At 45.8% G+C, this 21,681-nt stretch overlaps 1 protein-coding gene across 1 annotated transcript in view; it reads right to left on the bottom strand.

Annotated features, from left to right (window-relative positions):
- Window positions 1-20,784, bottom strand: part of EPHA1 (EPH receptor A1) — a gene marked incomplete at both ends in the record, with an annotated part of 32,962 nt that extends 12,178 nt beyond the window's left edge. The window contains 4 exons of the mRNA XM_082278946.1: window positions 3,660-4,050; window positions 5,664-5,939; window positions 17,561-17,628; window positions 20,718-20,784. Coding sequence (XP_082135072.1) covers window positions 3,660-4,050; window positions 5,664-5,939; window positions 17,561-17,628; window positions 20,718-20,784 — 802 coding nt within the window. The remainder of the gene's footprint in view (window positions 1-3,659; window positions 4,051-5,663; window positions 5,940-17,560; window positions 17,629-20,717) is intronic.
- Between the last annotated feature and the right edge of the window lie 897 nt (window positions 20,785-21,681).

The raw sequence follows: 21,681 nt of genomic DNA, 5'->3' as shown, positions 1-21,681 counted from the left end.
GCTTACTGTGGTGGAGCACAGCATAGGAAATTATTCTTTATCCAGAAGACAAAAAACCAACCCAGCCATTCCTACTGTGTGACACAGAGGAGCACCTGAGGGACCTTGAAAACTTCCCACTAACACAGGCCAAACAAGACTACTCATCATCAGTCTGCAGGAGGGATGCTTAAAGAGCCCAGAAAAGAGAAATAATCACAAGTAGGAGCAACCAGCACCTTCTGATTCTGGGAAATGACAGAACCACTCTGGAAAGTCTATCATTCTGAGATACAATCATGCAACTATGTGATTAATTACAGCAAAGGCCATTGAAAGTAATTGAAAGGCTCAAGTATTGATTTTCACAGCCCAAAGAGAGTCCATTTACATTCCCGATTAAATCATCTCTTTGAGAAACAGGCAGTAAAAGTTACTTTGGTCTTCAGGCTGCTCACAACCAGAACACTTCTACAAGCAAGACTGAAGATGAAAGTTTTGAGGCCTCCTGCCACTTTGCTCCAGCATAAGATTTAAGAGTACCTGATATTGGATCAGTTTGAGTCAGGAGAGCTTTCACATGAAAAACAAAGGAAGTGCATAGCCTCATTCTTGTATAACACAGAGGTTCTGATGCCACCTGTATAATACTCCCTGTCACAAATATGAGACAATATACACACATTCCTATCAGGCTGAGACTGTCTGCAAACAAATTGCAGACAATGGAAATTTGGGGTTGAGGACCTTTACAGGAATCAGAGACTCAATTAGGTTGGAAAAGATCTCTGAGATCATTGAGTCCAACCTCTGATCAAACACCACCATGTCAACTAGACCATGGCTCTGAGTGCATGTTCAGTCTTTCCTTACACAACTCCAGGAATGGTGACTCCACCACCTCCATGGGCAGCCCATTCCAATGTTTAATCGCCCTTTCTGTGAAGAAATTCTTCCTAATGTCCAACCTAAACTTGCTAAAGACTATGTCCTCTTGTCCTGTCACTAGTTCTGGGAGATGAGACTGATCCCCACCTGGCTACGCCCTCCTTTCAAGTGTTTGTAGAGAGAGATAAGGTCTCCCCTGAGCCTCCTTTTCTCCAGGCTGAACACCCCCAGCTTCTCCAGCTGCTCCTCATAAGACTTATGCTCCAGAACAGGTTAACTCCTACCCCAGGAGAGACACTGTTCCTCCAGTTCTGAGCTCCAGTGCCACTCTAGCCCACCGCCCACATCTGCTGTGCCCACCGGCGGTGCCGAGCCCCTCCGCGCAGGAGATGCCTTGCATCACCCTGGCAGAGAGACAGCAGGGCGGGAGCGGCACGGGACACTCCGGCCGACGGGACAAAGCCGGGAGGCGCGGGCAGGACCGGCAACACCGGCGGCGGCCGGCAGGGGGCGGGAGCGGCCCGCGGAGCCCGGCCCGGCCCCGCCCCGCCCCGCACGGCGCGGCCCCGGGGCCGGCGGCAAGGAGGGGCCGGCGGTAAGGACGGGCCGGCGGTAAGGACGGGCCTGCGGGGGCTCCCGGCTCCCCCCGCCCTGCCTGCGGGTGCGGAGGTGGAGGGGCGGCTGCCCGCGGCTGCCCCCGGGGCGGGGGAGGCGGGCGCACGGCCAGCAGCCTCGGCCCCCGCCCAGCCCCGCTGGCCCCCGGGTTCCGCGGGCCTTGGGCACCCGCTCCGGGCGGCGTGATGGGAAAAACAAGCTTGGGAAAGGGCCCGCTCACCGAGCACCAGAGGGCAGAGAGGATGGCTGGAGCGCTTCCTTCATTCCTCATTCCTACAGGTGCTCCTCGTGAGTCTGACTGCCGGCCAGGCCGGGCAGGCTGCAGGCACCAGACCGGGGCTGGCGGGGAGCTCGGCTCACCTGCCGCCCTGCAGAGCCCAGCAAGCAGCCAGGGCACAGCCAGCCTCCGTGGGCACAGCAAGTTACATACTGGAGAAAGTTCATCACGACCTCTGGGTTTATGGGCAGCAAAGGCTGAATGCTCTGGGGCAGGCAGAGCTTTTCTGGGGCTGTGGGGTGGCTGAGCCATTCTGCACTCAACAGAGTTTTATACAGCTGAGAATTCACTGAGAGGTTGAGGGAACTAGTTAAGAACCCGAACCTCGGGCTTTCTCTTGTTTCCTGTCCTGTAACAGAGGTCAGGTTCTTTTCCCTGTTAAAAGGCAAAGGTCCAGCAGCTTTTGCCTTTTTTTGCTCCCTACTCCAGGCAAAACTCAGAATCAGATGACACTGCCAGGTCTTCCATCCTGTCCCACTTTACATGTGCGAAGGAGAAGTCCTCCCGTGTTCTGAGTACAAAGTAAAAGCTGTGATTTCAGTCTTTATCCTGACCTGAATTGCTCCCAGTCCATTGCACAGTCTGGTCTTTTCTGCTGAGGGAGAGGATCCTAAGATATTGCCCTGTATTTATCTTCTCCCCTGATGCTCCAATAAGACGTTGTTCTGGTCATGAAGTATCTCTCCCTACTCCTGCTAGGTTCTCCCCTCTTCCCTTCCTCTCCTGGGAGACCTCCCCAGTCCCTACAAATCCTACAAAAGATACTTCTGGCTGCAGCTGTGCTTGGGCGGAGTGGGATGAAAGCACAGATGTAGAATGAACCTGTGCTGCGATAGCAGTCGTGGCTTGTCCAGACATGACAGCTTCCCTGCCCCTTCCCAGAGGAGTGCTCTCAGGAGGGCGGGGAGAGCTCTGTAGCACCTAAGTGGAAAAACTGGCTGGGCTGTGCAAGGAGAGGGGATTGCTGGAGGAGGGCAAGGATCTTGTGCTTCAACCTTCTCCAGCTCCCCAAGCAAAACAAGCAGCAAGAAGCAGGGATTCATAGAGACACTAGATCACTGTAGCAGAGCAAAGCAGAGACATGGGGCACCTGCTGAATCTGACAACACTGTGTGGATACCTACAGCCTTAGTCTTGTGCCATACAGCTCTGGCAACAAGAGCAGAGATGTGCTGTCTTCTACCTCCCTCCCTGCAGTAACACATATCCCCCAAATCACCTCACATGTCCTCTCCCATGACAAACTAAGTTGCCTTAAGGAGCTGAATCTTGTCCCCTCTGCAGCTGAGGGAGAGCCCTGCGTTTCTTATTCCAACAACCCTTGCTCGCTCTGACTCCAGCACCCTGGTGACTCTTGCTTGCTAATTGCTCTTCTTCAGAAGAGCAGGCACCACGGTATTGTGCAATATGCTTTACATGGTTTCCTGTGGCAGAAGAGCCATCCCAGTCCAAGAAGAACGGGGGACAGACCTGTCCCCTCTGCCTCTCTGCTTTCTAGTCACGGGGCAAATACCCTGCTCTGTGTGTCTGACCCATCTGCCCTGGGAGAACAAGGCTGCTGTTTAAAGGTTGAGAACCAGTTGTTGAGTGAGTCAGTGTCAATCACGTAGTTACAGCTCGCAGAAACTAGCTCCAGAGCTGAAAGCTCCTGGATGAAGCCCAAGAGGGAGTGGAGAGGTGTGTGCAGGTCTTACACCTGACACATGAGGAGAAAAATCACAGCTGAAAAAGAGAAGCTTAGGAGAAGGTAAGGAGAAGGAAAGATACAAGATACAGGGGGTAGGCAAGAGAGAAGTAGACCACACTAACTCTCCTAATCCCACTTTCTGCTTACAGATACTCTGATCTCCAGCTCTCTGGAACCTCTCCCATGGCCTACAGCTAGTGTCTGCATACTCACCTACGCAGCTCCCATCGACTTCCTCAAACCCCACAGCACAAAGGCATCGGCCCACTGGTACCAGCCACTCCCCGTCAGTGCTGCAGTGCATCCTGGGGGGAGAGCCCACTTCTTCAGCCGCGTACTCCACACAGACCCCAGGCACTTCTGTCAGCCCCTCGGACCCTGCCAGCGTCTCTGGAAAGCGGGCCAGGCCGCGTACCGCCTCCGGGCAAGTCTTGTAATACACTCGGACAGACACCATGGCCACACAAGCCCCAGAGTTCTGGAAGGCCAGGTAGAAGCCCCGGCGAGAGAGTTTCCCAATGGAGCACACTTCTGTGTTCAGCTGCATGGCCCCCGACTCGATGTCTCTGCTTGTGAAGCTTCGGTCTGCTGCCACCGTGTTCAGCTACATGAAAAAGAGAAGGACAACAGTTTTATCATCTGAGCAGGCCACAGCAGCTGAGATATCCATGCCTCTCAAGCCTCTTTTACATTAAGGCCTGTTGGGGGCTGTCTGGTCAAGTGCTTCTAATGCCACTGCACTGCATGCTTTCTTTGTACTTGGAAGAGGTGTTAAAAATGGGGCGGGCATCTTTTCCTGCCTCTGTACCTTTCATCGTCTCCTTCAACTGCTGTGTAGTGATTCACTGGTCTTCTACAGTACCCGGTGTTCTGAGTCTCTGATTTCAGAGCAAATCTCTTTTCTGAGCTAATTTTCTTTGTTTGAAAATTGCACGCAGTGAATTCACAACACCACTCAAGAGCTGTGCTTTGAAACCAACCAGGGAATTACAGCCACCTGTTTTTAGGCTGTCAGGTGCTCACTCACTTGTGCAGCACTCAGTATATTTCAGCACTGTAGGTACTTGGGTGAAAAATGCTCCCATGCTTTTGCATTCCCACTCCCTCTGCAAACAAAGGATGAGAGTGAGTGAATGACTGAGGATACTTTCCATGCTTGAGCAAATGGGAAAGGCCTCTGTGACACCCTGTGACATGGAAGAGCTGGACTGCAGGTGGGGTGGCCTTTCTTCTTGGTGGGAGAGCCTGATCACTGATCCTCTCCTCTGCAGGCCCCTTCCCATTGTATGATACCACCCACTCCTTGTAGTTGGATGGGAGATGAAAGGCTCTTTATAGCAGCTACATTTGGCAGTAGGATCATAAAGCATGTTTAGGAGTTGTGGAGGTATCACACAAATTCATGCTGTAGGCTGCAGAGGAGGTGGAGGAGCACTGGGGAGGGAGGGGAATCAGTTACCACAGTTCTGGTCTGCCTGTGGTGGCCTTTACAACTCTTTGCTTTCATCACATCCCATTTAAACTGCAAAGGAAAGGGCAGTCAAATAATTTCGGTCTGTGGCTTCTATTAAGACAGAACTGGCTTATAGAATTTCCTCTGAAAACAAAAGCAGAGGTTGTTTATTCTACGATTCCAATGTTTCCATGGCAAGAGGGCACAACGTTGAGGAAAACAGCAGGTAAAATATAGCAGTGCTAATCACACCAGGGAGAATTTCACTGTAGCAAGCCATCACCTCCAGGTTTATAAAATAAGACCCTGTATCTCATGGCAATCAGAGTAAATGATCAGGACCACTGAGACCTGAATTAGATTCTGTTCTTTGCTTGGTCTAATCTTGTTTTATTACCTAAGGCACGTAAAATTCCTTTGGTCTCTGCCCTACTATTTCTAAAAATTGGTGTAACCATTCAGCCCTGTCACAACCCTTTAGAATCCTTACCTACGTGGTGTCTGGTTAAATAAGAGGTTACACAGAACACAGGTCTGATCTCATTTGAAACCTTCTGTACCTCCTGTGGCAAAGACTGCTCTGAGCATCACAGAGGGCACTGGGGGTAAAGTTTACTCTAAGGACATCTATTATCCATGCCCTTCCCCAGATGCTGGTTCTCCTGGCCTGTCCAAGCCATCAGGACACACCTAGCTTAAACTGAAAGATATGACAAGTTTAAGCTGAAAGATATGACTCAGTCTTCACCCCCAGCAATACAGACCTTGATGAACAGCGGGCGGCGGAACTGGATCCCAACATCTTGCTCAGACTCCATGTAATAGAGGTTGAAGGTTTCTTTGCAGGTCACCACTTCACCTTTGAAGCTCTTGCAGTCCCTCACAGTAAACTTTAGCTCCACATAAATGCGAGAGGCTGCCTCACCCCGATAAATCCAGTTGGTGCGAAGCCAGTGATCGGTGTCACCCTCGGAAAGCACACTGCAGTCCTGGTACATATAGATCGGGGTACCGTTTATCATCTGCTGCACTTCACTCCACTGCTCCCGGGGAGAAGAAAACACGTACTGTTAGACAGATGTGAGAAACAAGTTTCACTTCAAATATGACAAAATCTTGCCTAAGAATCAATTCTTACGTAGGATTCAGGGCTCAAAGCCTGGCCAGCTAAAAGGTCTCTTACACTCAGCAAAAGCTGCATCTGGTCTAGAGCCCCATGACTGCCTAAACTCGGTACATAGGGAGCAAAGAGGATCCTGCAATTAGGAGCTGACTTACATAAACCTTTGTACATCCCCTTCATCCTACCTTGGTTCCAGTTTACTTTTTTCATGCACTGCCTTATCTTGGAGATTGAGAAAAAGACCCACTACTCCCATGTATTGGCCACTTCTCTCTGCCGCAATTTACATTCAGAGTGTACAGTAGGACCTGCCAGACCAGGACTATTATCTGCCCCTGGAAATAATGCCCAGCATTTGGGAGTAAGAGAAAAGATGGCCTGGCATAATAGGAAGGTAAATTGCAGAAGGACTGTTCTAGAGCAAGCACTCATTAACTTGGAGTTCATGCTTCTTTAAGTGGGATATTTTGCAAAACCTAATTTAACTATTAAAACTCAGTTGATTTTCCTGACTTCATATTTCATTTAGGTTCTGTATCTTCCCCAGGCAAGTAATGGCTGAGAGGAGGACATGGGCCCAGCTGGTTATATGGCCTCACTAATACTATTTGCATTAATCCAATAAAGTTTGGTACTGATTTCAACGTATACTTTTGTCAAATTTTAGGTGGTTCTAGTTTTTTTTTTCCTTACCACGTGTCAGATACAAAATGAAAAGAGCATTCTCTTTTGAGTAACTCACATATGAGAACTGAAAGTTTGGAAAGCAAGGTTTTGTCCACAGGGAAAATAACTTAGATCCTTTTTCCCCCGATGCTGACTGCCTTTCTCATTATGCTTTGAATGTTTAATCAAATTAAATTGAAACAAGTGCCCACATAGGTATTGGCACAAGTTTAAGCATCTTGGTTTTAAATCACACCCCAGGTTAAGATGCAATTTAAACAAGGCCTCAGTCTCTGTGTTACTCCAGACTTGTCAAATCTCATGGGTTGAGCATGAGATTCACACATTTCTTCAGCACCACCAGCTCATGTGCTCACAGCACAACAGCTCACCTCCCCACAGACCAGGCCACTCTGCTAGTGGAATATGAGAGATGGACCCACAGAGTGCCAAAGAGGCTCTGCTTTTATGCCATGACTTAGAGCATACCTCCTACACAGCCCCACTCTGAAAAGTGTTGGAGAGCTTTCTCCAAGCCAGCAAGCCCTGCTGATAGCATAAGCTCCTCTCTGGATGATTTCTACCTAAGTGCATACTAGCAGTCTCCTCCCAGGAAGTTCTGTGGATGGTATCTATGTGTCCCTTCTTGTTCCCTCTTTTCTCTACATAATTAATCTCCAGTGTTACCCCACCCTCTTAATCTGATCCAGCTGGCATAGACCTGCAGCACACAGGATTTACACTTATTTCACTAACTGGAGGTCAAAGGATTTATGATAGTAAAACAAAGAAAGAGACTGACGGATCAATCCCAATTGATCAACCAGATGAGACAATCACTTAATGACCTCTTGCAGCCTTTAACTGAAAGCCTTCTGGAAAATGTTACAGAACTGAATTTACAACACATCCTGAAGTATACTGAGGTAGAAGAAAAGAAGTTAGAAAGGGGAATAAGAGCAAAGTAGCTTTCATACACTGCCAATGTTAGGACTGGCTTTTAGAAGCGTTTTTCAATGTGCGTCTGCCTCCACAGAGCTGATGGGAAAAGCATAATTGCATTTGGAGGCTGAGAGTTAGACAACTTTCCATTAGCAGTTTATCCCAAGGCAGTACCACAGACAAGTGTCACCAGAAAGTGGTTTTTGCATGTCTCACCGAAAGACATGAGCTGCTGTGGTGCATGTCCTGAAAATACATTTTCAAAACTTAGATGATACAGGACCAAAGTTTCATTTTCAGTGGTGACAACTCTAGCAAAAAAAAATTCCTTTAAACTCTACTGCTGGAAAAAAAATCCAACTGCTAACCCCTGTATTTCTTAACTCATCTCAGCACAGCTTCTTCCAGACTCAGCTCTTCAGGGCAAAGATGCTTGGCACTGACTATTGCACAGTTTCATATGCAGTGTGGTGCAAAGAAATAACAAGGGAGTCAGACATGTTTTTTCTAGACTCTACTGCTGATGGGTAAAGGAAGTAAAATGAGGATATTATTTATGCTAACAATACAGAACTATTGTTAAATATACTTCTGAGTTCTTTTCATTATTCAGTGAAGCTTTTAAATTCAAAGTAGTAGAGGAAAACTGTTACATACAACATTTAATGAAAGGGTGATGAGACCAGAAGTTGCCAGGCAACTGTCTCCCATCCTCAAAGAATCTGCTGCAAAATCAAAATGTATGCCTCTGATTTTTAATGTAATGTTCTTAATAAACATGTGTGGTAAAGTCTGGCTCAATCAATATTAATTACTTGGCTCTCCAGTTTGTCTGCCAATGACATTGAATCAACCTCCTTTGATAATACAACTTTTTACCCACTTAATTCCAGACACTGTTGCCTTACTCCAGTCATTAGTTTGGCCATAGGATGGGCAACATTCTTCTAGGAGAAGTGGGGAACAGTGTTAGTCAGCTTCCTCATTTTAGCAGTGAGTGAACTTGTGTTTTTTTGATGTGAGAGAAAACTCTCTATGAGATTCAGAATAATAGAAAGATTTCAATTGGAAAGGACCCTTTGGAGATCATCTAGTCCAATTCCCTGCTCCAAGCAAGTAAAGAGTTCTTAAACTCTTTGCGTGTTATTCTTTGAAATGCCTTTTAAACGCTCTTTTTTTTTAAGTTAAAGTCTAAACTAGTCTCCAAACTCTTGAAATCTTTTAGAGTTCTTTAAAACTTGCTAAGAAAACAAATGCCAATGCATTCGGGAGAGCACCGTAACTCAGTAGCTTGGCTTCCTAAGAATTCTAAGGCTGTAGCGATTGGATTTGAGAACAAGTGAGTATTCTGTACTTCTCAGAAGCCCACATACTAACACAGGCACCTAGTTCCAGAGGTTTGTTCTTGAAAACCTTGGTGTGGTGGTGTAATACAGAGCAAAATAATTCCAGCACAGCAATTAGAGTTAAGTGAAAACCTCAAAGCAAAGGTACTGTGTCAATAACATCAAAATACTGCAAGTTCAGGAAAAGGGAAAAAAGGAAAGCAACTTTCCTCACATTTGTTTGGCTCCATATAAAGAAAGTTGTCTTTATAAAAGCCATTCAGAATGATTTCAATGACAACCTGGAAGGGCACCAATAGATATTTGTAGTAAACAGTATTGGTTTGGTCTGCCACGTGAGTAAAAATCCAAAGATAAGATAAGGTATATGCCTTTTAATAGCTGCCTTTATTGACTCTGAATTTTACAGTTTGAAGCTCTGAAGTGTACAGAAGGCTTACTTTGTTTTTTCTATATAATGAGCCTTCTCTAGATTAGGTCTGTGTCAAGGATCCTATCTAGGACAAACTGTGATTCCTTCATCCATCTGTGGGCTACTCTTCCTAGGATCTACCATCAGGGATAAGAAACAAACTGAGACAGTTTGCACACCTTGGAGCCACTGTGTCAGGCTTTGCAGGCATCAATGAAGTGGTCTCTTTCGGTTTTAGCCTTTTTTAGGTGGGGAAGAAAAAGAAGCAAACAAGCTTTTTATGTTGACAAATACAAATTTCATCCCTGCTAATGAGGAGGTAGGCTACCAGAGACAGAGGCAGCAGACTGTGACAGTATTGCAAATTGTAGGCTCAGACTGGAGTCAGAAGAACTTGTGACTCGCAATAAGAATACTGTCTCAATCTCCAGCTTGCCAGGGACTTGCCCTGTCTCCTTTCAGATAAGAGCCTGCCTGCTGTGACCTCTATCTCATTTGCTTTCACATTACCTTAGCACAGCGTCTTCCAATTTGTGGTCTACAGAAAGGTACAGCAATACTTTTAAGAGACTTTCAGAAGCAAAAGCAAGGCAAGCATCTTGCCAGTAGGCTTAAAGTTACTAAACTAAGATGCATGTCTCCACTGGAAAAGTTAATAAGAGTTCCTACTGGAAAAGTTAAAGAGTTCATATGCTGAAATCCAAAAACTTGTTTAACTTTGGGTAAGAAAATTTCACTAAGATGAAAAGACAGCTAAGTTAGCAAAGCCAGCTATGGTGTACCTGTGCATAGCAAGTGTATCTCAACCTCATATAATTTTCAACAGAATTGAGAAGCCATTAAATCTCTTCCTGAAGAAAAATTGCAAGGCCCCAAACCAGCAAGCTTTTCCTCAACAATACATCTCCTGTATACCAAGCCTGAAACACCTAGGAGAACATGTGCCACTGAACAGTTTTTATCCCCTTTCCCTGCCTGTGAAGTGTCTTGACTTTGGTATAGTAGCATTTACATGCCAACATGACCAAAAAACCTACCTGGAACAGATTCAGCATTGAAGGTAATTACAGCTGTGCTACAATCATAGCATAGTTTCCTCAGAGGAAAGCCAGAGACAAGAGAGGCACCTTGTTGGCACCTGTCTTGATGCAGTGAAGAGCTTCTCTGCAGTTAAAATACATCTGACAAAAATTTGTCAGGAGGTAAGCTGGACCAGCCGACCAAAAATAGCATCACCACAGTGGTGTATTCCAGAATTGAAGTTTCTGTGACCCTTTACTAAATGTTTCTCAATACTCTTTGAAGTTCTTTTGCTGCTGTGGAAGACAATTTAGATGACGATGATGAAAGAAGTGTGGTGACATCTAGACACTCCATGAGTCCTATAACTTTAAATCTGAGAACAGCTGAGGCTGCTCTTATTTCTTTGATCATTTGGCTATGGTCGGGCAATTTTAATTTCATCACATCATCATGGAGCCTTTGACACAACTGAACACAGACGAGATGTTTACTTATCTACAGTATCTTTATGGGTGGGATGATACATTTTTTCCCCACAATGATCCATTGGTTATTTTCAGGGAGGAGCAACTCCATTATGTAATTACTCGTTCTTTAGGGCACTAGCACATAGGTCTCCATCCCACCCATGTCCTTTCAATTTAACTGGTACTCAAGCTCTTATGGGAAGATGAGGTGTTAATGTGAGACACGGAGCACCAGTGCATTGATTACAGAACCTGTTTATCAAACCCAGGTTCTGCTGTCTGCTCATTCTCTGAACTGCCTGACCACATTGAGGTCTTGCATGAAAACAGTTCTGGTCACAACAGATGCTGCTAGCTGAGGGATAATGATACTCTAGTGCAACATTTCACCTAGCTGGTTTGGAACACTTGTTTTGTATATACCTGCTTTGCTAACACTCACTAACAATACCAATAACTACAAAAAAGACAGGAGTGGAAAATCAGATTGTGCATCTTAAGAGTTCAGAATTCATGGCTAAAGCCATGTTACCAATAAAGCAAATGTTAGTTCTCATGTTATTTTTGCATTGCATCGCGGAAGACCAATTGTAAATGGAAGTGATTTTTTTTTTCATTTTTTCAAGGCAAAGGGCTTTATATTGCCGTGGTTTTGTATGGTGTGTCAAGTGTACTTCTAGTGTTTACAGAGAACCTGGAAATTAATCTGATGGCGATGGGCAATACTTGTTCTGTTTGTATAAGTTCCTTTTAAAGATGGACCAGGTGGAATCCCACACAAGGATGGCGTAATTGTGTCTTGATGATGATCAAACCTGCCTGGAGAAAAGAAGCTGCAGGAGATGGCAGCCTGAAAGTCATGTGAGGAGCTGGCAATATTCAAGTCAAGCAAACAGAAGCCAGAAACTAGGCCTTAAAAACAATGGAAATAACCTTCCAAGAAATAAATCGTGGGAATATTTTTCTGCAGATCTGCCTCTGAGATGATGAGAATCACTGTTCAAAGCATAGGTTCATCCTTCAAGGACACAGCAGGCAACAAAAGATGTAAAGCCTTTTCTTTCTAATTGCTTGCCTGCAAACTCACCAGTATTTTAGTTGGTATTATAACAGAAGTTGTTTTGTTTGGGTTTTCTGGTTGGTTGGTTGGTTTTTACTAGTATTATTATTTTAAATAGCCTGTTAGTCTTCTTGGAAGACCATGCTGTAGGCAGGTTAATCTCCAAGCTCCAGCTGACTTGTGCTCTTTTTGTGTTGACATGACAAAGTTCAGTGAACCTTGTCCACTCATTCAGCAGCTATAAAAGAGTGAAGCAGCTTTCTGAAGCTGCTAGGCAACAGTTCTGTCACCACCATAGTGCCTGAGCAGCCGTGGTGATGAATGTTATGGCTGTACAGCATCTTCACTTTGGCTCATAACGTGCTCTTTTCTGCCCTTCAGGTCACAACACTGAGTGCACTGGCCAAGACTGTTACTTGGGTCTATGGTAGTGACTCCATCCTAGGCTGCCTAGTTGGTGGCTCATGCAATCTGGCCTTCCCTACAGCTATTAATTTACACTTCACTTGCTCTCATCTCAGTGGTTTGTATTCCCCTTTCTCACAATTCTGAGTAAAAAATATCTGGATATGCATAACAATTTTTTTCTTTCTCTCCCAAATTGACACAAAATAATTAATTTTCAATTAACAGGACATCATCAACAGTCCACAGATCAACAGCAGCAGGTCATGTCAGGACACAACCCTGAAGCCAGAGCTGTTCCCATTTCCAGGTAGCTATTGGCTTTACTAAGCATTTGTCCCTTATTTCTATGCAGATCCTGTTCACTCAGAGGAGCTAATCCCCTGTGCCTGATACTTAAACTGAGAGCAGTGAGGTGTACACTGCTACTCTGCTCCAGCTTCAGAGCTGATGGCACTCGTCTGAGTTAGCTCCTAAAGGACATGTATGGCCAACAGTTGTGGGAGGAGGTGCACAGAACAGCTTTTCTGATGGCTGTTTTTCACACCACCTTCTGATGCTACAGAAAGCTGACTGGCTGAGACTCTTCCAGGTGAGACTGAGTAAGAGATCACCGAGTCTGACTAAGTGAACTGCCCAGGTTTAATGAGATAGGAGTGCTGTGCTGGAATTACATGCAGGTTAAAGGCTGTGTGCCCCACAGCACTATTTCCTTCATGACCAGGCCTATCTGTCTGACCAGAAGTGGTGGAAACAGAAACCAGCCATCAGCTGATACCAAAATCTGGGACCTCTGAGTCTGGTGGAACACAACCTCACCTTGCTAGAGCCTGAAGGCATGTAAATGTTATGGTGTGGTCAGTGATATATAAGTTGCTGACAGGGCCACAGGTACTTGGTCTAGTCTATTACCTAAAAATTTATCAGTGTAGAATTTGAACTATGCCTGGGCTTTAATAGAACAACCACAGCATAAAATATGTATCTGACTTTTGGCCTAATCAAATTGTATTCACATAGCTTTGGCAGTGGCTATGGTCATAATTACACCTTCCATGGACCATGAGGTGCAGAACCGAACAAGAATCACATAATTTCCAAAGTTTTCAAGTGTTTTTGGAGCTACAGTTGTTGTAGTTGGTGGTTATTCATTGATAGCCTTTGGGATACTTTAGGCCACTGGTATTAAATGCCCATCTTTAGTCCTGTTTGAAAGTATACTTTGGAAAAGATGAGCAGATCAAGTGCCATGCACACTCAGAAACCTGGTAGAAAGCTTGAAACTGATATCAATGCTTTGAAGTATGTGTGGAAGCAAGAAAGAGTATGGAATAGGCAGAAAAATAATTATGTCCTCCTCCTTACCATTAATAAAAGGCTGAGAACAATGGCAGCCTGGAAAGGAGACTAAGAAAATCATTTGGAAGCTTTAATAATGCTATGATCCATGCAGGAATGTAAGATGGGAAAAGTAAGCTCCACAAACCAGCTACCAGTTGAGAACTGAGCCTTGCCAAACTTTTAATAGCTAATAAATATGGCACAATTTGGCAGCAGTAGAGCTCACGTGATTCCTGAGATAATATACATCCAATTCAAAAAGAAAGTCACCATGAAAAAGGACCCTTTTACATGCAAAGACAGCTGTAGAACTGGTGAAAGCACATCTCCCAAGAAAATGTAGCAGCTAAAAAAGAATGAAGTGTGTTTAGTTTCCAGTTCATTCAACAATATAGAGAGAGAAAGTCATATTGAGAAGCCCAGTGTGCAGCATTCTCCAGCACAAATGGCTTGGACCCTAAGTAGTCACATGTACTCATGGAAGTGTGACTGGATTATGCAAATACTCTTCACATAAACAAAAACTGGAAAGTGTGGATAAAAGGAAAATTTCAATATAGGCCCACAAGCTGGGGGTGAGATAATCACAGCATTAAAGACAAATAGTGGATTGCTCAGTATGTTGTATCGTAGGCCTACATAAACTGATACAGAAAATCCATAGGAATAGATATTACATAAAATCATGAAAAAAAAATTTAAAAATCAGGAGGACCTTTTGTGCCTGGGCTAAAAATTCAAGCTCAGAATTCTAATGAACAAACAATTCTAAATTATCACACAAACGCAAAGATTTAGGCAGGAAAGGACCTTTGGTTCTCTACTCCAATCCCCTGCTCAGAACAAGGCTGACTTCAAAGCCAGGCTGGGTGGCTTAGGGCCTTGTCTATTAAAAGCCAAATGCAAGAGGAAAACATGATTCCTCATCACAATCTGTTCACAGCTGATGCAATTATATTTGAAAGCAAATTAGTGATTGATAACTTTTTATATGAAAAATATATAGCTTGTTATTTTACAAGCTGCCAAGGAGCAATGCTACTATGCCTGATAGCTGAATTTGTTCATGATTGCCTTCGAGAGGTCCTTTTTTGAACAGTTTCAGTGATTTCTGAAACCATTTCAGGTAGCTTGGCTGTTTGTGCAGCATGAAGAGTTTTAAAGAAATGTGAGAGCAAGTAAATTCTATACTCCTGACACCTTCAAGGTGGCCATCACAGGCTGTCTAATATATGTGAAAAGGTGGAAATCTACTAGTAGTACTGTGATACACCTCTCTGTGCCCACCTGGTGTTGCTGTGGCAAAACTTCAAAGCCAAAAAAGAATTATCAAGGAATATGTTAGGTGATGGAGGAGGGGGGTGGTGGGTGGTAAGGTAGATAAAAAAGGATTATAGGAACTACAGTCTGCCTTTTTAAAAGCCTAGTCTCCAATAGTAGCCTAAAATGAATGAAACCCTTTCTAAGTAGCTACTGCAAATCAGGCTAGCACGAACCTTTCAACAAACAAAACTCTGCAGACACTTCACCTGAAGTACAGAGACTTTCACTCAAAGACTACCTTTAGGCTTAGGCAAGATGCTGGCTGATGTAGTGCAGAAGCTCTGAACTACCGAAGTGCTGTCCAAAACTGAGCGGTGTTCTCAGGCTGAGCCCGTGTGTTAACAGGAGCATTGTCTACACTGGATACAGCCACGGTCTGACCATGAAACAGCCACACCTGGCAAGCCACTTCATCCTCTGCCATTGGCTAGAAGTGAGGAGAAAACTAAGGTGTAGTTCTGCCTCCACAGACTTAGCCAGCCTCTTCTGGGCTCTGCCTTGGGGGCCTTGTCCATATAAAGCCTGAGAATTCCCCAGGGCAAATTCCTCCTCTGTGCGATAAGTATATTGACACAAATCCAGCTCACTGATGGGAGATCTCTGGCATCTGAGGTTAGCTACAAGTAGCAGTGTTACATGAAGTACACCCTTCAGCTCTGTGTGCAGTACAGCTCACATGTTTCCAGCCTGTTACTAATCAACCTCGTCAGATTACTCAGTACTAATCTTGGCTCTTTTTCGTCAAAAAGTGTTCTGAGCTAATTTCCGTTCTTTTTTGAACATATTTAAATTCTTCATTTTGGGGGAATGGTTTCAGAAGCACCTGTTCAAAGTTCTGATTACAAGAGAATCAGCCATTGTTCCCTTTTTGCTTGTGGCAATTTGTCGGACTTCCACCTAACAGTTATTGGGAAATGATGTAATTAGACAAATCTCCTCAAAAAAGTTGCTTATAAGAAGTCAATGAATCTGTTCTTCATCCTCTCTTGTTTTATCAGTCATCCATATCCTGATTTGATGGTTTTGATTTCTCTCAGGCCATGTTCCCCATAATGTTCAACAATTCTTAGTTACAATTGTATTTTGAATATACATATTTTAAAAAGCAAATGTATCACAAGCAGAAGGATTTGCCAACTCTTCACACTGCTGTGAACCTACTGTGCAACACTCAGATCTTCTGTAATAAAGGTTTTATTTTCTTTCTATCAGACTTTTTTTTAGAATGCACTTTTCAGTAGTTTTTTCCAATCTTTTCAAGAGGCAATCTTCATTCTGAACATGCCTGGAGCCTAGAACTGGGGTAAAATTACCACACAGACAGTTGATGAGACAACAGAGGGAACAATGGGCTAAACATGATCTACATGTATGTCTCACTAGGGCACCTGTTTTGAGCAGGGTATAATAATACTACTAATAATAACCAAAACAGCTTTACTAATGAAACAAATGCAGTTATGCCAGTACAGGAGAACCTCACTGTCTGGCTCTACTTCACCCAGCAAGGCTACCGGGAGGAGGAGGAGGCTGGGGCGGCTTTAAACCAGCCACAGCTCATTACAGAGGAAAGTTATGAAAATGAGTTAGGAACAGGCTGAATCCGGGTCTGCTTTAGAACAGGAAGGGTGAAGACTCTCCATTGGAAAGCTTGGGACTTGCTACAAAGACAAGAGCATGGATGAGGAACTGAAACTATGTATTAACATATGTCCTAACTACCGCAGGTAGTCCCTAAATTCCCTTTTCTTTGTGCCCTCCTTCCACCACTCCCACAGTACTGCTGCTACAAAGGAAACCACCTTCACTAATGTAGGTTGTGACACCAGAGGGACTGCCCAACTACACTTCATACAAAATAGCTGTACTTGTACAAAAATACAAGTACAGCTGTCTTTCGGGGTCCAATTTTGCAGTGGTTTCAGGAGTACATTTTGAAGCACTTCCATCAACTCAATTTTACAGTCACAAAACGAAGGGAAATTCCTCTCTCATTGTCAGCTGTGTGGAACAAACACCACGGCTTGGTGTAAAGTCCTAGAATCTTGCAGCCCACCCACAAGGGCAGATTGCTGCCCCATGAGTTAATAGTTATTTCTTCAGTCAGCTGCTGAATTAAAAAACCTATAATGTGTTTCTAATTTCTTGAGACTCTGAAACAGAGAGCTTCTGAAACAGAAATACTTTTGCTCTGCCTATTTTCCGGGAAAAAAAAATGCCTGAGATCTATGTGCAGCATGACAGAATGAAAAACTGGGTGATGATTTGATTTCTTCCTTTTTCTTCATTGCTTTATTACTTCATAGAAACAGTATATTTCAAGGATATGTTTAATCATATTGGAAGTCAAGAGGCATCAGTCCTTAAAAAGCTGGCTAGGGGTGAGTCTGCACAGGTGAAGGGAGAGAGACTTATAAAGCATAAAATGTCCAGGAGGAGGTGGAGCTTCCAGAACCTTGGTTTCCAGAGGGAGGGTGCAATTTCAACATGGATTATATTTTTCCATCATTCAGTACTGCCAGTGGCTCCCCTTACTCGAATGTGTGTACTCACCCCTACTTCCGGAGGGTCTGGAAGCCAGCCCAGTTCACCCTGTGCAGTGCTTGTGTCAAGTAGATCCACTGAAAACCAGAAGAGAGGGAAAAAATAAATCAGTGACCCAACTCATATGGCTCACAGAATGGTTTCATCCTTGTTTTGTCAAAGAAGGTAAAGCCTGCATTTCGTCTCTCACCCCCATCTTTTGAAGCCTTTCACCTTCAAAAAGCATGACTAGAGGAAGGATGGAAAGATACAAGACAGGGCACCTAGTCAGGAGTTAAAAGTTTTTACTACTATATGAGACCCCCTCCTACACACATCCAAAAAATGCATCCGTGACAAATTTTATCACTTCCTAAAAGTGCCCCCAAAAAGGAAGAAGGAGGTGGAAGCCTATTCAAATGGGAACCCGGCATTAGCAGCTGAACACGTCTTTCCTAGGAACAGGAAGGCAGCAGACTAGATGGCTGAAGAGGAAGGCAATCAAATAAATTACCAACACAAAAGATCAATCAGTGTCGCCTGGAGGGACTATTCAGTACTTGAAACACAGTGGGAAAGTACTGAGGCAGTGTGAAGTTGTAGAAGGGACTTTCCATTGTCACAGTACCCAAAAGCCATGAGATGCGTCAGCTGTGCAAACTGATGAGCCCCCTACTTCTGATTCAGACCGTCCCCCAGCTGACGGTGACCTAGAAATCGTTTAACTCTCTCTCCGACTTTTTTGCTCGGGACATCAAGAGAGTTATGGCTCCAGCCGTAGCACGGCCACCTCCTGCGGAATTGCACGGCTGCGTTAAGCCTTGCTGCTGGAGTCGTGTGACAAAGGAGAAAATCATTGGTATGTTCATTTTTAGCCCTCAAAGGAATTTGAAAATGCGATCACAGTTTGGCCTAAAGTCTTGATCTGAAGACACGTTAAAAATGTGCCACTTTGTCGGCAAACATTGAGAAAGCAGAGGAGCTGGAATAAGATGTACTGTGGGATGTGCAGCTTTGTGCCTGCCTTTGGGTCTGCCGGTGCTGCCAGAACAGACTAGTGGTTTCTGCACACCTACTTGAAGTCCCAGCTTGGGAACATAGGAAACAGGAAAATTCTTTGGATTCCCTTTTAGATTCCTGTGGGTGTATTCAGAGGGGTCGTTTCTAAACATCTTAGAAAAGAATTTGGGGGTGAAAGGTAGGAGTGGGGAGATTTTTAAATGGCATTTAAATAACCAGGTTTCCTCCCCCTCATCTGACTGTTTTACAAATACTCCCTGCCAACTATAAGTAATAGTGTAAAGTGCAGATCAGCAAGAGTCCTGTGGAATGAGGAAGCAGGCTGTGGGCCCAGAATCAGAGATAAGAGGGATTGCGCTGCTGTTCTCACCTCTGAAACACCCTTTCAGGAGTGGGAGAAGGGAAAAGCAGGAATCCAGGTTTTGCAAGTTCACAGTGCTCACAGTATGGTCATATGGAAAAACCTTCCTAGCCACAGACTCCCTGTCCAGACAAGGCTCCTCATTCACTTACCCTCTACTCTCAAGCTCTTTATTTGAGATAGTATTCCTCTGTGGTTAGCTCCAAAAACTCCAAGGGTGAGGTAGCCTGTCCTGCCAGAACCATCACCCAGATAACATCTATGCCATCCCATCCTCTTCAGGACTGAAGCAGCAATGTGGAAGTGAGAGGGGCTGCATGGCAAGCTCTAGCAGAGCAAGGGAAAAGGAACTTGGAAGCGGCCAGGACAGGAACCTGGCAGAGCCCATGTGCCAAGCTCCGCACTGTCAGCAATGGCAGGTCCTTCAGCTGCTGAGTGCCCACTGGAGGGACGAAGTCCATTGCCAAGAAGTACTTCTCCAAGTGAATCCCGCAGCAGGGATTCCCCACGGAAAGGAAGATTGCACCAGTAAGACTGCAGAAGCAGAGGAATACAAGTACTCAGGGACTACGAGCTCTCTGGTCCACAGCCTTGCTGCTAGGAATCTCACGTGGCTGTCCAGCCACAGGGGCGGAGGTGTCCCCCAAAATAAGAAAGGCTTCAGATAAGAGAGGACGCCGGGAAAATGAGCTGTTTCCCTGACAGACAAGTTAAGGAAGAGTGGATCACAGACACAGCCCAAATGAGATGGCTGAGATAGGGGAGAAGCTGGCAGACAGGTCCCTGACTGCTACTGCCAGCTACTGGTTACACGCTTCTGGAAACCAAAGCCTGCGTGGTGTCACCCGATATTACTTCTTACTCAGGCTGGCCTTCTACACAATGTCTGCCAGCTGCATCCGCGTAGCTGTATCGTTAATAGAAACGTGCTTGTCAAGGACGCTTTAAAAGATCACTCAGCACTCGCAGAATCTGAGATGAGCCCATGGCTGAACTGCCAGTTATGACAAAGTCCCCTCAATCGAGAGCCTGAAGAAGCGAAGGACTGTCCTTGGGATGGAAAAGCCCCAACACCTCTTGCTGTACAAAACAGAAGTCCCTGACAGGGATTGACTGCAGGAGGAGGTAGGGAACAGAGCAGAGATTTACACTTCCCTCACCTCTCTATTAAAAGTTACCATGTTTCATAACCACTCTGCAACTACCAAGATGGAAGGGAAAAAAAATCACAACATCTAATAAAAGCGAGTAAGTGGTACAGAGAAGGGAAACATGGAAGCCTGAAGAGGTGGAAGAGGAAATTTTAAAGCCAGCTCCGTCTTCTAGGGCTAGGGTAGGTAAAAGAGTCTCTGATAAAATGACTGTCCGCTTGCTCACAAGGGTTAACTCCTAAGAGGGCTTCCTGAGGAAACTGCGGGGGTGTTGCCAGAGGAGAGGAGAAACTTTCTGAATTTGTGTTTAAACTTGTTATCTGCAAGGCCCGTGTTTGAAGGAAACAGGGGCAGAATTCTCTTGGATCCCTGGATATGCCGAGGCATTTGTGCTTCAGCCAGGAGGAGGTGAAGGAGGGGGAGAACATACCTGGGCTCGTTCACTGAGCCACCGAGATTCGGATGGGATTTGCCAGGCTGTGGTCCCCCCCACACCCGGCTGCCCTTCCCTGACACCCCAGTGGCTCTGAGGTGTCCCTGGAGCCGCAGGCGCGTGGGCCAGGTCCCATTCCCTGCCCCTCAGCGAGGTCGCTCTCCCTGCGCGCCCCAGCCCAGCCCTCCAGGCAGAGGGACCGGCGGCGGGTCCCACGCTTACCTTCTTTCCCGTGCGCCTCGGGAGGAAGGAGAGCCCAGAGGAGAAGGAGCCCGAGGGAGAGCTCCATCCCGCCGCTGCAGGTGCTCAGCCCCGGGCTGGCCGGAGAGGGGGCCCGGCTCGCAGCCCCCGCCGGCTCAGGCCTCCGTGCCCGGGCTGCTGCGGGCAGCGCATGGGCCTCTCCCGCAGCCTCCCGAGCGCGGCGCGCACGTTGCACAAGCGCCCGCCTGGCCCACGGTGGTGATGAAAGATCAAGGCGAGTGGGTGGAGAAGCCTTACTGCCTTTACCTGTTCTAAGGGGCTGGTCACAGACTTCCCATCTGGCAGGCAAATAAACCCACCTTAAAGGCAGCCACCTCTTTCCTGGGAGCCTCCCTCCACCTTTGCTCCACTCCCGTAAGAGGCTCCCGATTGCCACCTCCTGGGCAGCCCTCGCCATCCTTCTCGGTCCCGCCGGCCCCGGCAATGGCTTTAAACTGAGATTTTCGGAAGAAATTCTTCAGGTTGGTGAAGCACTGGAACAGGTTGCCCAGGGAGGTTGTGGCTATTCCATCCCTAGAAGTGTTCAAGGCCAGGTTGGATGGGGCCCTGGAGCAATCTGGTCTAGTGGAAGGTCTCGTTCCAATCCCCATGGCGGGGCAGTTGGAAACAGATGATCTTCAAGGTCTTCTCCAACCCAAACCATTCTGTGATTCTGTGATCTGTGATAATGGGGCTAATACCACTGAGCCATCCTCACTGCATATGTTTAGGAAATCAATCGGTACACAGGGACAGCGGCCCATTTCATTCACAAGTAGGTCACAGAGCAACAGCGATACCACTTTGTCTGGCAGAATCGCTGTTTTCCATTTAGCCAGCTCCTCAGCATTGATGGACAGTGCCTGCTTTTCAGCAAGAAAGAAATCATGGGAGAGGAGGCAAGATAGAAGGATTCTTTTTCTCTGTGTAGGAAGACCTCATGGGA

Source organism: Coloeus monedula (genome assembly GCF_965178545.1).
Source record: "Coloeus monedula genome assembly, chromosome: 3".
NCBI classification, from domain to species: domain Eukaryota; kingdom Metazoa; phylum Chordata; class Aves; order Passeriformes; family Corvidae; genus Coloeus; species Coloeus monedula.
The sequence above is the reverse complement of the archived record's forward strand: the minus strand, read 5'-3'. Positions and strand labels throughout refer to the sequence as shown.